Source organism: Eubalaena glacialis, chromosome 11 (assembly GCF_028564815.1).
Source record: "Eubalaena glacialis isolate mEubGla1 chromosome 11, mEubGla1.1.hap2.+ XY, whole genome shotgun sequence".
Lineage (NCBI taxonomy): Eukaryota > Metazoa > Chordata > Mammalia > Artiodactyla > Balaenidae > Eubalaena > Eubalaena glacialis.
The window spans coordinates 65,585,036-65,601,174 of NC_083726.1; the positions used below are offsets into that span (position 1 = coordinate 65,585,036).

Here is a 16,139-nt window from a genome sequence, read left to right on the forward strand (position 1 = left end):
ATGCCGCAGAGCACCTAAGCCTGTGAGCCACAACTACTGAGCCTGCGCTCTAGAGCCCAGAGCCACAACTACTGAGCCTGCAAGCCACAACTACTGAGCCTGCGTGCCGCAACTACTGAAGCCTGCAGGCCTAGGGCCCGTGCTCTGCAACGAGAAGCCACCTCAATGAGAAGCCCACACACGGCAACAAAGATTAGCCCCTGCTCGCTGCAACTAGAGAAAGCCCGCGTGCAGCAACAAAGACCCAACGCAGCCAAAAAAATAATTAATTAATTAAAAATTAATTTTAAAAAATATTGAAGGGAATGTAGTATATAGTGTGCAGCTTTCCCCCAAGGAAACTTTTTGTGCAGGATTAATGTTTCTTTGAACAGCCACTCTATAAAGTTCTATTAAAGGGGTTTGATTAGGTTGTAATTTCCCATTTTATAGATAACAAAACTGAGGTTCAAAGACATGGATAACATACCCAAATTCAATTGTTCATCAGATGTTTAGAGCTGCAAAAGGCCTTAAATTATCAAAGGTTGAATTGTTAAATCATGAAATTAGTGGCAATGTCAGAACCAAAACTCAGATTTGAAACAGTTCAGTGAAAGTGCCTTGCAGGTTCATTAAAAACTTGAAATTGATCTTTAGTGAGTTTGTTTCTGTGTGTGAGACATATAACTAATACTGCTTTACTGAAAGTTCATGCATGGAATTTCAGCATGCTCTTTCATTTATACAGTCTGTCACCACTTTTTAAAGTGATAATGCCACCCTCTGTAAAATGTTTTATGGTTTATAAAGTGCCCTCAACACATCTCATTTGAATGTCTCAACAACCCTGTGATGCAAGCATCATTGTCCTCATTTAACAAATGAGGAAACCGAGGCTCTAAATTGTTAAATAGCAGGGGGTTTTTTGTTTGTTTGGTTTTTGGAGGAAAGGTTTATTGCAAGGCCAAGCAAAGAAATGGGTGGCTCATGCTCAAAAAACCTGAACTCCCTTAAGTAGCAATTTACCATATTTAGTAAATGTCCTGTTATTTGCATTGAGAGAAGACAGTCCTGCTATCAGGGGGCTTTGGTATAGTCAAGGAGACAAGACTTAAAAATGTGAGATAGAGAATGATTGTATGGCAACATGTAAGAAAATACTTGATAGAATGGTACAAACCGGACAAGACTGCTGAAGGAATTCAAGGAGGAAAGGTTACTGGAGATGGACTTAATCAGCGAAGGCATCATTTAGGGATAAACCTTAAGCTGGATCATAAAAGAAGTGTAAAGATTTGGATTAGCAGAGGGGAAAAAGGATTATAGAAAAGAAGAGTGACATCAGCAAAGACATAAACATGAGAACAAAAAACACACTGCTGGAAAAGAATTAGAGTTTGAAGGGAGATGGGTCTGAAATGATCAGTCTCTTGGCTGTACAAGAAAAGTCAACTGCTAAGAGGCAGAGTTCCCAGTCACTGAATATAAAATGAGCGAGTGCTTTGCAACCCAAATTACACAGAAAAGCAGTAAACTTACACTCTCTGTTGTGGACCCCAGGAATGAAAAAGAGAAAGTAGCAACAGAAGCCAAGTCCAAACTGGTGGTTATGGGTAGGAAGGAGAAGTGGGGCAGTAACAAGAGCCTCACTGGCCCTCAGATCTGTGATTGGGAAATATATGAATAGAAGATGTCTATATTTCCTCTATGCCCTTCCCATTCCTTTCCTGATACTAAATCATTTGAAAGGTGCCTGACCTCTTGATGGTAAGGAAAATGCCCCTTTAAGTGATGCTTGGAAGCCAGGCTCTCATGCTAATTTAGTCACTGCGCAGCAGAGAATGTTCGCCACAACCTTTCTTAGCCCAGAAATGGACCTAAGGTCTGGCACAGAATGGGTTAAAATCATTCCCTTCCAACTTTCCCACATAGGGCACTGCTCTATTCTTTTGAAACTTATCACTGAGGTTTAAATCCAGAAAATCCAAGGTCTTGCTGAAAGTTATAATAGTTTGCAAGTAAGCAGATGGATGAGAGGTGGGGAGAAAGAAGAGAATTGGGAAGAAAAGGAAAAGGAAAATGAAGAAAGCAACAAACTATTGAAATGAAACCTCGGGACTTCCCTGGTGGTCCAGTGGTAAAGAATCCACGTTCCAATGCAGGGGACGCGGGTTCGATGCCTGGTCAGGGACTAAGATCGCACATGCCCCGGGGCAACTAAGCTCGCGTGCTTCAAGGAGAGAGCCTGCGTGCCGCAAACTACAGAGCCCATGCGCCCTGGAGCCTGCGCACCACAACTAGAGAGAGAAAACCCACACGCCACAACTACGGAGAAGCCTGAGCACCACAACGAAGAGACCGCGTGCCGCAAGGAAAAATCCTGCATGCCTCAACGAAGATCCCATGTGCTGCAACTAAGACCCGACGCAGCCAAAAAAGTAAGGAAAATAAATAAATTAAATAAATAAATATTAACAAAAAAAAAATTGACCTTGACTAAAGCCATTAAAAAAAAAAAAAAAAGGACCTCCCTGGTGGCCCAGTGGTTAAGAATCTGCTTACCAATGCAGGGGACGCAGGTTCTATCCCTGGTCTGGGAACTAAGATCCCATATGCCGTGGGGCAACTAAGCCTGTACACTCTAGAGCCTGCGCGCCGCAACTAGAGAGAAGCCTGTGCGCAGCAACGAAGATCCCACGTGCTGCAACTAAGACCCGACACAGCCAAAGAAAGAAAGAAATGAAACTGCATTTAGCTGGAACCCTATGTAAATATTCTGCGTTTGTTGTTCAAAACCCATCTTAGCAAAACAAACAAACAAAACCAGTTAGTTGAACAAGTTTCAATCCCTTGGAATGACTAAGAGAAAAAGATGGCAAGGAACATGAAGAGAAACCAAAAAAGCAGCTTCTCAGGGTGTGAACTGGCATGAAATTTGTGTTCAAGCAAAGCTCTAACATGAGATTTCACCAGAGTTTCTGAGGAGATCAAATGACATCTAGAAAACATACTTCATTTGGAGTTTGACCTGAAAAACACCCAAAGACAACTTCACAGTTTCTCTCACCTTCCCAACAAAAGAAGGGGACTGAACTCTGGTAACGAACCAACTAAGGAGGTACCACTACCAGATCCTAAAAAAAAGTGAAGGGACATATTTTACCCTTGTGACAGCCTTCAGGCGCCATCTGCAGTTCTCAGCTAAGACTGCAGTAAACCTAGACCTCCTGCTAGCTTGTTAGGACCACCCACTGTTAAAGAAAAAAGAAAACAAAGAAATAAATAAATAAATTCCATCCAGGGAGTCCTCAAAAGCCTCCTAGGTCCTAGAGTAGATGCAAACACAGCTTGAAGACACAGAGCCTAGGAAAAGACCCTAGGGCCTTAGTTGGCTATAAGCTCCATGAGCAAACCACCCCCTCAAAAAACAAGCTAAGAAATTCTTGGACTGCTTGATTTTTTTTTTTTTTTTTTTTTTTTTTAAACATCTTTATTGAAGTATAATTGCTTTACAATGGTGTGCTAGCTTCTGCTTTATAACAAAGTGAATCAGTTACACATATACATATGTTGCCATATCTCTTCCCTCGTGCATCTCCCTCCCTCCCACCCTCCCTATCCCACCCCTCTAGGTGGTCACAAAGCACCGAGCTGATCTCCCTGTGCTATGCGGCTGCTTCCCACGAGTTATCTATTTTACATTTGGTAGTGTATATATGTCCATGACACTCTCTCACCCTGTCACATCTCACCCCTCCCCCTCCCCATATCCTCAAGTCCATTCTCTAGTAGGTCTGTGTCTTTATTCCCATCTTGCCACTAGGTTCTTCATGACCTCTTTTTTTTTTTTTTTTCCCTTAGATTCCATATATATGTGTTAGCATACTGTATTTGTTTTTCTCTTTCTGACTTACTTCACTCTGTATGACAGACTCTAACTCCATCCACCTCATTACAAACACCTCCATTTCATTTCTTTTTATGGCTGAGTAATATTCCATTGTATATATGTGCCACATCTTCTTTATCCATTCATCCGATGATGGACACCTAGGTTGCTTCCATGTCCTGGCTATTGTAAACAGAGCTGCAATGAATATTTTGGTACATGACTCTTTCTGAATTATGGTTTTCTCAGGGTATATGCCCAGTAGTGGGATTGCTGGGTCATATGGTAGTTCTATTTTTAGTTTTTTAAGGAACCTCCATACTGTTCTCCATAGTGGCTGTATCAATTTACATTCCCACCAACAGTGCAAGAGTGTTCCCTTTTCTCCACACCCTCTCCAGCATTTATTGTTTCTAGATTTTTTGATGATGGCCATTCTGACCGGTGTGAGATGATACCTCATTGTAGTTTTGATTTGCATTTCTCTAATGATTAGTGATGTTGAGCATTCTTTCATGTGTCTGTTGGCAATCTGTATCTCTTCTTTGGAGAAATGTCTATTTAGGTCTTCTGCCCATTTTTGGATTGGGTTGTTTGTTTTTTTGTTATTGAGCTGCATGAGCTGCTTGTAAATCTTGGAGATTAATCCTTTGTCCGTTGCTTCATTTGCAAATATTTTCTCCCATTCTGAGGGTTGTCTTTTGGTCTTGTTTATGGTTTCCTTTGCTGTGCAAAAGCTTTTAAGTTTCATTAGGTCCCATTTGTTTATTTGTGTTTTTATTTCCATTTCTCTAGGACCTGGGTCAAAAAGGATCTTGCTGTGACTTATGTCATACAGTGTTCTGCCTATGTTTTCCTCTAAGATGGACTGCTTGATTTAAAGGATGATATATTGTCCAGACCTTGAGAACTTAATAGCTCCACAGTACCCTGTTCTGTCTGAACACATCTGAGAATTGCATTTAGTTCTGGGCACCACAATTTAAGAGCAATATTGACAACAGTCATAAGAATGTTCATACCCTTTGACCCAGTAATCCCACGCATGGGAATTTATTCTGAAATAATTCAAGAGAATAGATGAATTAGAAGCATGAAAATACCGATGCAGCATTCTTTATAACAACAAATATATATATATGTGGGTGTGTGTGTATATATGTGTGTATATATAGCTTAAATGTCTCCCAAGAAGGTAATATTTTACAGCATTACAGTATAATTATGTTATTTGAAAAAAATTTAAAATATATAATAATAATGCATGCTACAACATGGATGAATCCTGAAAATATTATGCTAAGTGAAAGAAGCCAGACAGAAAAGGAGACATTTATGATTCCATTTATATAAAATGTCTAGAATAGACAAATCTATAGAGACAGAAAGTAGATTCATAGTTGCCAGGGGATGGGGGCGAGGAGAGAATGGAGAATGATTGCTAATAGGTATGGGGTTTCTTTTTGGGGTGGTAAAAATGTTCTGCAATTAGTGTTGATGGTTGTACAACCTCATGAATATACTAAAAACCACTTAACTTTTTACTTTCAAAGGGTAAATTTTATGTTATGTGAATTATATCTCAGTAAGATATATATATATGTATATATATATGAAGTCTTCCTAGTAATATATATAAATGCTTATGATGCTTATGATTCAGGGAGGAGAAAAAACTATAAAATTATATTCCTGATATGATATGTACATTTATGGATGAGGACTAAAAGACATCATGAATAAATGAAAACTGACAGTTCGATACAGGTGAATTTTTGATTGGGGGTGGCCATTATATTGCTCTTTGAGCAATTAAATATTTTATTTTCTTCCCAAGACAGTGTCCACAAGAGGGCAGAGAGATGAAAAACCAAACCATTTCCCACAAGCCTCAGCCGAACAGTTAGAAACCCAGAATCCAGTGTGGAAAGCAATCTTAAAGGGCATCTAAGTCCAATTTCCTCACCTTACAAGGAAAAAACTGAGGCCCAGAGTGGTAAAGTGGCTCATCCCAAGTCAGCAGGCTGTTCATGCAAGAGGCAGAAGCAAAACCCCACCTTGTCACTTCTCTACCCATCCTCTTTCTACCAAATTACAGTGCTTCCTTAAACAAGGCAATGTTTAATCTAGAAAAGGAAAGCTTTAGAAGGATATGAGGTGAAGGGCAGGTTCTTATCAAGAATGGGTTTTTTGTTGGTTTTTGTTCTTTGCAGCAAGAAGTGGCAGACCCAGGGAATTCCCTGGCGGTCCAGTGGTTAGGACTCAGCACTTTTCACTGCCACGGGCCCTGGTTCGATCCCTTGTCGGGGAACTAAGATTCAGTAAGTGGCGTGGCGCAGCCAAAATAATAATAATAATAATAAGAGAGAGAGATGGCAGATCTAGAAAGAAATTTCAGGGAAGCAAATTTCAGTCCAATAAAAGAACAACAACTAAGGCTGTCCAAAAGGTGGGACAGGTAGGGGATTTCCAATTAAATCAAAAGCCAGAATTGGTCATCTCTGAGGCAAGCTATTCTTAAGATCCTGCTATGGATAGGTACTTGGGGTAGAGGCCTTCTCAGTTCCCTTCCAACTCTTTAAAGGGTCTATACATTTTTTATTCGTGGGAGTGGGAGAGTACAGCATCATTGGATTTCATTACATCAACCCAGGTAGAGAATAAGGAAGACCTCTCACTTGCTAATATCTTAGTTAGTTTTTTAAAAATAATTATTTTATAGTGAATTTCTGCTTTCAGCTGATTTTCACTATGTCAGGTCCTTTAGGAAGCACATTCCCAGAAAAGTCTTAGTGATTATAATATTCTAGGGTTGGTGGCAAAGCAGAATTTCCTTCCAGAAGTTCTAAATTCATATGATTTGTGCCATTTCTTTCTTTTCAAAAAAATGGCTGGGCTACACCACTGGCTATTAGATACATGAACATCTAGATGTCCTCTGGGGGTGGGTAGGTAGCCTAATCCTGGGAAGCACTCAATTTCAGTACCTGCTCACAGGCCAGGACAAGAGGGAAGATGAAATCCAAAGATGGTTTAATCAAACAGTCTTTCCTACTAAGAGGTAAACATTCTTTAACCTCTTTCTCACTTCTTACCTAGTAACGCAGCCCACACCCACAAACTCTCTCCTATAGAAAGCTTCATACCAATCCACACTGAAGTGACCAATGGGGGTAAGAGTTGGGCAGCAGACCTATGCTGCAGCATTTCATAAACTATAAATACCTCTGCTTTTCTTCATAGAAGGACTGAGACTCCGGATGTCAGGGAACAGCCTCCCTAATTGAAATGAATCTGTCAAAAGATGACAAGAATTCTGCAAGGAGAATCTGCAGGTAAAAAGGGCCATCTTACAAGGAGTTCCCCATCTCCTTCCCATTAAATTCATCTTACCCTCAGAGTTTTCACATTCTGAGGCCTTCGGCTATAATCACTGGCCCAGAGGAGCTCCGCCCCATTTTAAAATGATAGTCCGAGAATGACCAAACCCAAACCACTTCCCTGGTTCCCCATAAACAGCTAAGAAAGGCTGGAAATTTCTTTTTTTTTTTTTTTTGCTGCACCGTGAGGCATTTGGGATCTTAGCTCCCCGACCAGGATCGAACTGTGCCCCCTGCAGTGGAAGCGCAGAGTCTTAACCACTGGACCACCATGGAAGTCCTGGAATTTTCTTAATTATAAAACAAGAGAGTCTAGAGAAGGGGAGGGGAGCACTTGTAACCCTACCATCACAATACAATCCATCATTCCTATTTATTTCTTTCTAACCATTATTTGCAAGCATTCATACACAGATTTACAGGAAGCCAAGAGGAACTTTTTTTTAATACAAAATACACTAATACACTCTAGGAAAATTCATCCTTACAGGTAGAACCTGCATTCTATACCAGTAACTCACTAGACACTCAAGCACCATTTCCTTACATAGGCTGAAAAGGGTTTGAAAGGGAACTACTAGTTATATTTGCTTACTCTACATATGCTAGCTTCTATATTACAGCAACTCTTTAAAAGTTCGTACTATTATCTCAATTTTAGAGGAAACTAAGGCTCTAAGTGGCTAAAGAACCCAAGATCACAGAGCTAAAAAATCATGGAACCAGATTCAAATCCTAATCCTAATCCTCCTGACTCTAAAACCCAAGCTTAAAGAGACCATCCATAGACTGGGCGAAAATATCTCCAACACATATGATGAAGGGCTAAGGTTCCTAACAAGCAAGGATACCAAGAAAATAGATTTCACAGAGACAAACAGGAACACAATTTAAAAAAAAAAAACGGTAGATGAAATTATCAGCCAATTCACTGAAGAGGAAATGCAAGGGCCCAATAAACATTTGAAAAGATGCTGAACTTTACTAGGAGTCAGGGAAAGGCAAACTGAAGTCATCAGATATTATTTCTCACCCATCACGTTGGCAAAAAATTAAAAGAAAGATAACAGTCCATACCGGTTACAAAGAAAGGGCCACTTGTACTGCTGGTGGAAGTGTAGATTGTTTACAGTCTTTTCCAAAAGTAACCTGATACAGTATCAATCAAAATTTAAAGCATACATTCTGTTTGACCCTGCATTATCACTTATTGGAATCTAGCCTTAGAAAAACAAAAAGCACCAATACACATATTTAAAGATATTTATTGTAGCATTGCTCATGTTGGAAAAATAGAAACTGCTCATCAGTAGTTCCCGTTTGAATAAATTAAAATATATTTTTATAACAAAAACTCATAAGAAAATTTGAGAACAGTAAAATAATTTTCCAAATCAAGTAAAACCTCAATCACTCTTTTGTCTCTTTTTCCTTATAGACTATTTTTAATATATTTACATTTTGCAGATGTAGTACTACATATCATGTTAATAAATTACTAATTAATAGCCTATGAAAATGCCACATGATAATTTGACAAACTATGTTCTTCAAAGGAAATATATATCAATTTCTGACAACTTTAAAAAGGTGTGACATTGTAAATTAACTATACTTCAATTTAAAAATACTGACAAAAAAACAAAAATAACTTGATATGATGAAACATTTGAGTAAATTAATAGTAAAAAAAAAATTGTGAAAGTTAATTTGGTCTTTTTTTTTTTGGCTGCGCCGGGATTTCGGCATGCAGGATCTAGCTCCCTGACCAGGGATCAAATCAAGGCCCCCTGCATCGGGAGCGCGGAGTATTAATCACTGGACCTCCAGGGAAGTCCCTAATTTGGTCTTAAAATCATGGTATATAAATTCATTGGCAAATTTTTTTAATATATAGATGCAAAAAAAAACACATCTACAAATTTCATTCCTCTCAATTGATCTGACCATTTTTTTTAATCAGTAGGGAAAACTAGTCAAAATAATTTTACTTTTTAAGAATACATATACCGGGGCTTCCCTGGTGGCCCAGTGGTTAAGAATCCGCCTGCCAATGCAGGGGACACGGGTTCGAGCCCTGGTCCGGGAAGATCCCACCTGCCGCGGAGCAACTAAGCCCGTGCGCCACAGCTACTGAGCCTGCGCTCTAGAGCCTGTGAGCCACAACTACTAAGCGCGTGCCACAACTAATGAAGCCCGCGCGCCTAGAGTGCATGCTCCCGAACAAGAGAAGCCACCGCAATGAGAAGCCTGCGCACCACAACGAAGAGTAGACCCCGCTCGCCACAACTAGAGAAAGCCCACGCACAGCAACGAAGACCCAACACAGCCAAAAATAAACAAATAAAATAAATTAAAAAAAGAATACATATACCACTCAGAGTTAACTTCCAGAAAAAAAGAAAAGAAAACGACTGAGTGTTGTACACACAAATAAAGAAAAGCAAGAAAGCTGGAGTAAGTGTACATAATTTTAACATTGCGTTCCTGGTCTCCAGTCTTCCTCTGCAAACTGAGGCATCCTGGGCTGTTCCTTCCACACTTGGGAATTAAATAAGGCCCCCTTGAGATGCTCAAGTTATTGGTTCCCTAGGGTTTCCCCAAAGTCCCCATAAAGGCATATGAGATATAAAATCATGAATTTTCCCGAGTCCCCATAAAACAGTGTCATCTGTTCCTTCCGCAATTTTCCAATGCATTCTATTTACACCTCTTAGGACACAGTTCAGAACACTGAATGAGGCAGACTTTGATATCCGTACCTGTGTTATTATCCCCCACTGGACTGTAAACAACTAGGGAGCAAGGTGTGTAGCTCAGAATCAAATCCCAAGTTTCAGGAAGACCTGACAATTCAGCCAGTCTAACCACCCGTGTAAAGTTTGAGGGCTCTCCACAATACACCAAGCAGAAGAGTCTGTGATAGGGGGATTACATCTTACCCCCCTACACCACAGCAGCTTGTTCCTTCTTGGGAAAAGTATAGCTCCTAGAAAGTTCTCCTATAAATGGAATTAAAATATTTTTCTGAAATTTTGAAACTTAACCCCAGTCTTACCCCTTGGTAGCCCACAGAATAGATCAAATCCCTCTTGTCACAGGACACCTTGTGAAATATTGGAACCCTTATATTTTTCTTCAATCACCTAACTCAGTGCTTTGCACATTAAAAAAAAAAAAATTGTTAAGTAAACTTCCTCCATCATCCTTCAATGTACCAGGGGTGAAATAATGTGGTATAGACTCTAAAAGATATTTTATTGGTTTTATAATATGTCTTTCATTGCATTATCTCATTTTAAGAAAAAATAATCAGGAATATGATAGCCAAGAATTCAGAAATTCAAAACATAAATACATTCTTCTACCACAAAAGCTTTCTCACCCCTTTAAGATTTTCTCATCTCCACTGCAAGTGACAGTTTCTTTAACACTGTTGGGATACCTCATGTGGGCAAAGCTGGGCTGGGACAAGCTGCCCAGCTGTGCCAGGAAGAGTCCATCCTCAAAGGGAAGTTTCTTCTCACCCGCAGGATCCCCTTGGCTTCCTGGGCTGACTCAAGACTTCATACGCAGTCTGGATCTCCAGAAAGTGCCTCTGAGCTTCCTCCGCCTGGTGCCAATTGCGGTCTTCACTAGCTCCAGGTATCTGCAATGTATTTCTTCATTTGTTGCCCCCTCTGAGAGACCCAAAACCTTAGGGAGACACAAGCTAACAAATTAGAACCTCATAAGTTGTCAGGGCTCCTGAGCCTCTCCTTGCTCCCTTCCTATATCAGGCTGGAATTGGCTTCCACTTGCTGGTGGGAAAGGCACAGAGCCTCAGATTAGAATTCCAGCCTTTTGAAACATGGACAACCTCTGGATCTCATGGCAAGAACCAGGATTTCCTTTTAATCACAGATGCTCATTTTCCAACCTGGAACTTGGCATCCCTGACAAAATCTCCTCCTTGCAAGAGAAATAACCAAATATGTCCACCAAAGACATGTACAAGAATGTTTGTAGCAGCTTTATTCAGAATAGCCCCAAACTGGAAACCACCCAAATGTTCATTGACAAAAGTGGATAGATAAACTGTGGTATATTCATACAATGGGATACTATACAACAATGAAAATAAACAGTTTATAATCCCATGCAACAGTATGAATAAATCTCACAAACATAATGTTGAATGAAAGAACTCAGACACAAAAGAGTACACATTGAATGATTCCATTTATATGAAGCCCAAGAATAGACAAAACTAATCTATGGTAATAGAAGTCAGAATACAGGTTTTTTCCCAGGAAAGGAGTATAGATTGGGAAGGGGTACGAGGGAACCTTCTTAGTGCTAGAAATATTCCATACCTTCATTGGAGTGGTGGTTACCTAGGTATCTATATAAAATTATTGTACTCTATATATGTTATACCTCAATAAAAAGTAAATAATATACATGTATCTTTCCCCACTCCCTATTAGAGCCTCTGAACCTTCACCCATTGCACACAGAAGCCCAAAGAAGCCAGGACACCCTTCTGGGGGGTGACCCAGCAGACATGAAAACAGTACTTCCACATTAGGGGTACCAGCTCCAATAAGGCTTAGCCTAGGGCTTCCCTGGTGGCACGGTGGTTAAGAATTCACCTGCCAATGCAGGGGACACGGGTTCGAGCCCTGGTCTGGGAAGATCCCACATGCCGCGGAGCAACTAAGCCCGGGCGCTACAACTACTGAAGCCTGTGAGCCTAGAGCCCCTGCTCCGCAACAAGAGAAGCCACTGCAATGAGAAGCCCGTGCATCGCAACGAAGAGTAGCCCCCGCTCACCACAACTAAAGAAAGCCCGCGCGCAGCAACGAAGACCTAAGGCAGCCAAAAGTAAATAAATAAATTTATTTTTTTAAAAAAGGCTTAGCCTAACTTCCGGAGCCATTCCAGACAGGAATGGGAGGGAAGAAAACTTACCTGGTAAGCCAGCTGACACTTCTAATCCTGAAAACTGTGAACAAACTCATAGAGCTTTTACCACTCTTGGAAGTAGCCGCTGCTGAAGCCATGATCTCCCACCAGCAGCTTCTAGACCCAGTAAGGCAGAAGGAGGACAGACTCCATCAGGCGCCCAAGGAGGGGGAAGAAGCTGAACCAACTGAAGAAGGAGCCGAGGGTCTCTGCCACATAGCTAAGGGTGGCAGCTGTGTTGCAGAGGGCACTGTACGCTAGCGGGCATGTGAAAGCAAGGTAAGCCAAGCCTAAGCAGTAGAGCCTCACACTGAGCGTCTCTGACCCAACTGAAGCTTTGTAGAGGCGATGCTTCTGGGCTGTGATGCCGGCAGCCAAGATGATGGGCAGGATGGCTATGGGACGGCCATAGAAAATAGGGGAAGTAAGAAATGCTGCTCCTAGAGTGTTCTTAAAGTCTGAGGTCTGGTTACCAACAGCAGCCATCAGCAAAACCCCTAAGCCAACTGCCAGTGGGAGGCCCACAATATAGAAGCTGCCCATGAAGGAGAGGCTAATGAGATCCACAAGGCCAAAATAAATGCCCACTATCATCTGGGCAGCAAAGTGAATGGGACTCAAAGGGTGTATCCCCCCCCCCCCGAGCTCTGCCTCTGCCCCTGGGGTCTGTTGGCCTGAGCAACAAAGCTTGGGAGCTTCCAGAATTCCCAGAGCCAGCCTAGGCCACCCCCCCACCCCACCCCCCAGGGTAAGCATTCAGAGCAGTGCGTGGCTGTCCCGCCCCAGGTACAGGTGATGGAGCCCAGCAAGGCCCCCTACAGCCCAGAGGGCATAGGTCATCAGGAGCCCCTTGGCCATCCTCTAGGAAAAGGGTCTCAGAACAAGTCCAGTGGCACCTGCCATTGCTCAGAATGCCAAAATCTGGGATCATCTGTGAGAATCATGGCAGTCACGGCCCCAGAGTTATCCTTAGACCCTAAGACATGGAAAAAAGCAGTCATAAGATTATATCCAGGTCCCCACACAGTAACCATTTCTCCTTCCAGTATTAGTCAAGTCCAGATCTTCCTGAGTGTCCCTGAAATTGTGGTTCTCCCATACCCTTAAGTCTAGCACCTCATCTCTGTTTTTTACAACCACAGTGACTCCAAATTTAGGGGAGAAGAATGTTTGAAATGCTTTCAGTTGAGTAACTGAGAACTCAGCACACGGACAAAAAAAAGCAGAAGCTTAAATTTCAGACCTCCCCTCAGACCACTGACCTCCTGGAATGACTCGTGGGGTTGGAGGGGAGAGGTGGAATGAATCGGAGTGAATACAATGTCCCCGAAAGTTCCTACACATTTTTAAAGTCCCCTGCCACACAGCCCGCTCCACCGGGCCCCAGCTCTGACTGTGGCTGCCCTCAAGACACTTGGCGGAGATTTCAGCCCCTCTCCAGCCTCCCATCTCTCCAGACCAGGACATCTTCCCACAAGTCGACCTTGAAAGAAGTCCTGAGTTCCCTCCAGCTCTGAAAAACTACATTTTGACCTAGACCCTGGCACCCCGCAATTCAACCACCTCCTTCCGGGGCAAACTTGTAAAGTCTCTCCACAGCGGCCCGATGAATCCCCAGAATATCAAACCAGATGTAAAGTGCCCCTGCTAGTCTCTCCCCTCTACACAGAGCGGGCCTCCTGACCACCAGCCAGTACCCGCTAGTCCCAGGGAGAGCAGCGGTACCTGGGCACCTCGGCTCCCCGACCCCATCAGATCAGTCATTTCCTTTGACCACAGAGTCAAAATGGCCCCTCTCTTTCCGCTCCCACTTCCATCCAAATGGACTTTGTCTTTCTGTGTTTGCTGTGTCACGGAAGTCGGGCCGTCCTGTCCAGGCCCCTCCCCAAGGCCCTCCCTGGCCCCTTAGGGATCACCTTTCAGGCTGGGGCTCCTCTCGCCCGCCCTCTCGGGTAAACTCGGTTTAAGGTGTTCCCGGCGTATTCCGCCTTCCCAGGCTCACCCCGGCTGGCGCAGGGCCCACTCCAGGCCTGGAGCGCCTACACAGCGACATCACGACCGCCAGGTGGCGCTGCCGCTTGCGGACGGGAGGTGCCGGGCGGGTCCCCAGACTCACCTTGTCCAGATGCCCGGGCAAAGCAGCCCGGGGCGGTCCCCTATAAAAGCAAAAACAAGCCCTTGATCTCCCGTTTCCACCTCCGCAAATGGGAGGGTGACTCCTCCCTCACCTCAGGCTGCAGTCCTCTCTCCCTGTTCCACTGCCGTTCAAGGCTGTCTTGGATGGCTCCACTTCCAATTCCCCTAAGGCAGAGACACCAGTGGACAGGCTGCAGAGAGGGGCTCTCCCCCTGAGTTTGCCTCACTGTCCCGCCTCCAGGCCTGCCAGTCAGGGGCACTACGTCTAGATCTGAGCCCGAGACCTGAGGAGCCTCCCGTTCCCCCAGGAACCCCAAGTCAGCTGTATCTCGCCGACTTTGGCGAGAGGGAGAACCAGGAGCAAAAAGGGATGGGGGTGAGGGCCTCCCCACGAGGAGAATAGTCTGCGTCCTCACGCCTCGATGCTGGAATGGAACTGGGATGCAAGATGCCTTCCTTTTACTGTCGTGGGCTCCAACCCTGCTACGTGACCTCGGTCAAGTCTTGCCGCTTCTTTGGGCCTGTTTCCTCCTCTGTAAAGGAAAAGCGTGGATCTCCAAGGTCCCCCAGCTTTGACTTGGGGTTGCGGTGGGCCTCACCCATGTCGCCTCCCCGCAGTCGGCCGAATGCTTCTGTCCCCTCCTACATTCCCAGCCCCTTCAGTCCTTATCCCCGCCCGGCGAGGGAACGCGGCTCCCCATGTTGCCCCCTAGGGCTCACTGAGGGGCCAGGGCTGGGAGGGGCCTCAAAGCGACACTGGAGCCGCCAGCTGGGGGGCGGGGGCGGACGGGGGCTCTGAATAATGAATGAGACTTAATTGGGCAGGCACTGCGCAGCAGCGCGCTAAGCTCGGCAAATAGCTACAGCGGCGGCAGCCGCCGCTGGACAAACAAACTGACTCCGGGCGTAGGGAGAGGGGTGGGAGAGGCAGCGGCGGGAGGGGGAGAGAAAACGCAGGCCGCCTGGGTCCCCGGGCCGCCGCGCGCCCCTGGCTGTGAGGCAGGAGGAACCCCCGTGTGCCCAGCTGCGCTGGCCTCCCAGAAAGTGAGGACCGGGGAGGAGGCTCAGGGCTCGACATCGGGAAGCCGGGACTGGGGCGGGAGAGAAGCGGATTGTGCGGTGGGAGCCAGGGCCCCAAGGGCTACTGAGCACGAGGAGAGGATGGAGAAACAAGTGAAGGGCGGCGGAGAGAGGGAGACGTGAGAGAGGAAAAAGCGCACCGGGGGAGGGGCTGCGGCGGGGCGGGGGCGGGAGAAAAGCCGTTACCCAGAGGAAAGGGAAGAGCGATGGAGGAACAAGCGAAGGGAGGCGAGGGGAGCCGAGAGAAAAAGAACTGGAGAAGAGTCAAGGAGAGGGATGGGAGATGACCGGAATGAGAACGAGAGGGCGGCAGGGCGAGCTGGCGGCGCCCCTACCTCCACCTCGCCCCGCTGCGCTCCCGCCCTAGCGCTCTCTCCAGCCGCCCGCACTCACTTTGTCACAATTACGGGGCCGTCACTCGGCCCGGATTGTTTTCCCCAAATTGTTGTTCTATAAACTGGCGCAGGATCTGACAAGCTGAAGCGGGAAGGAAGGGTCTCAGCTGCGGTGGGGACGTGGTAGTGTATTTACCCAGGTGGACCCGGGGCGGGCAGGTGAATCCAGAGACCCACGCGGGAATTCTGGTTGCTGCCCCAGCCTCGTCGCTGACATTGTTTTTAACCTTCCTGGCCCTTCTCAGCCTCGGCTGCTTCTGTTTCCCCAAGAGAGAACTGAGAGGCTTGGAGGGCAGGAGCGGCGGAGGAGGCTGTAGGTGGGGCCCGAAC

The 16,139-nt window shown here is 44.8% G+C and overlaps 1 protein-coding gene across 1 annotated transcript; it reads right to left on the minus strand.

The window, feature by feature from the left end:
• Nucleotides 1-10,520: 10,520 nt before the first annotated feature.
• DNAJC22 (DnaJ heat shock protein family (Hsp40) member C22) lies at nucleotides 10,521-13,324 on the minus strand. The gene is given in 5 exon segments (XM_061205427.1): nucleotides 10,521-10,873; nucleotides 10,876-10,947; nucleotides 12,205-12,837; nucleotides 12,840-12,929; nucleotides 12,931-13,324. Coding segments are annotated over 5 exon segments (1,020 nt in total). The 5' UTR covers nucleotides 13,057-13,324; the 3' UTR covers nucleotides 10,521-10,774.
• Nucleotides 13,325-16,139: the final 2,815 nt, after the last annotated feature.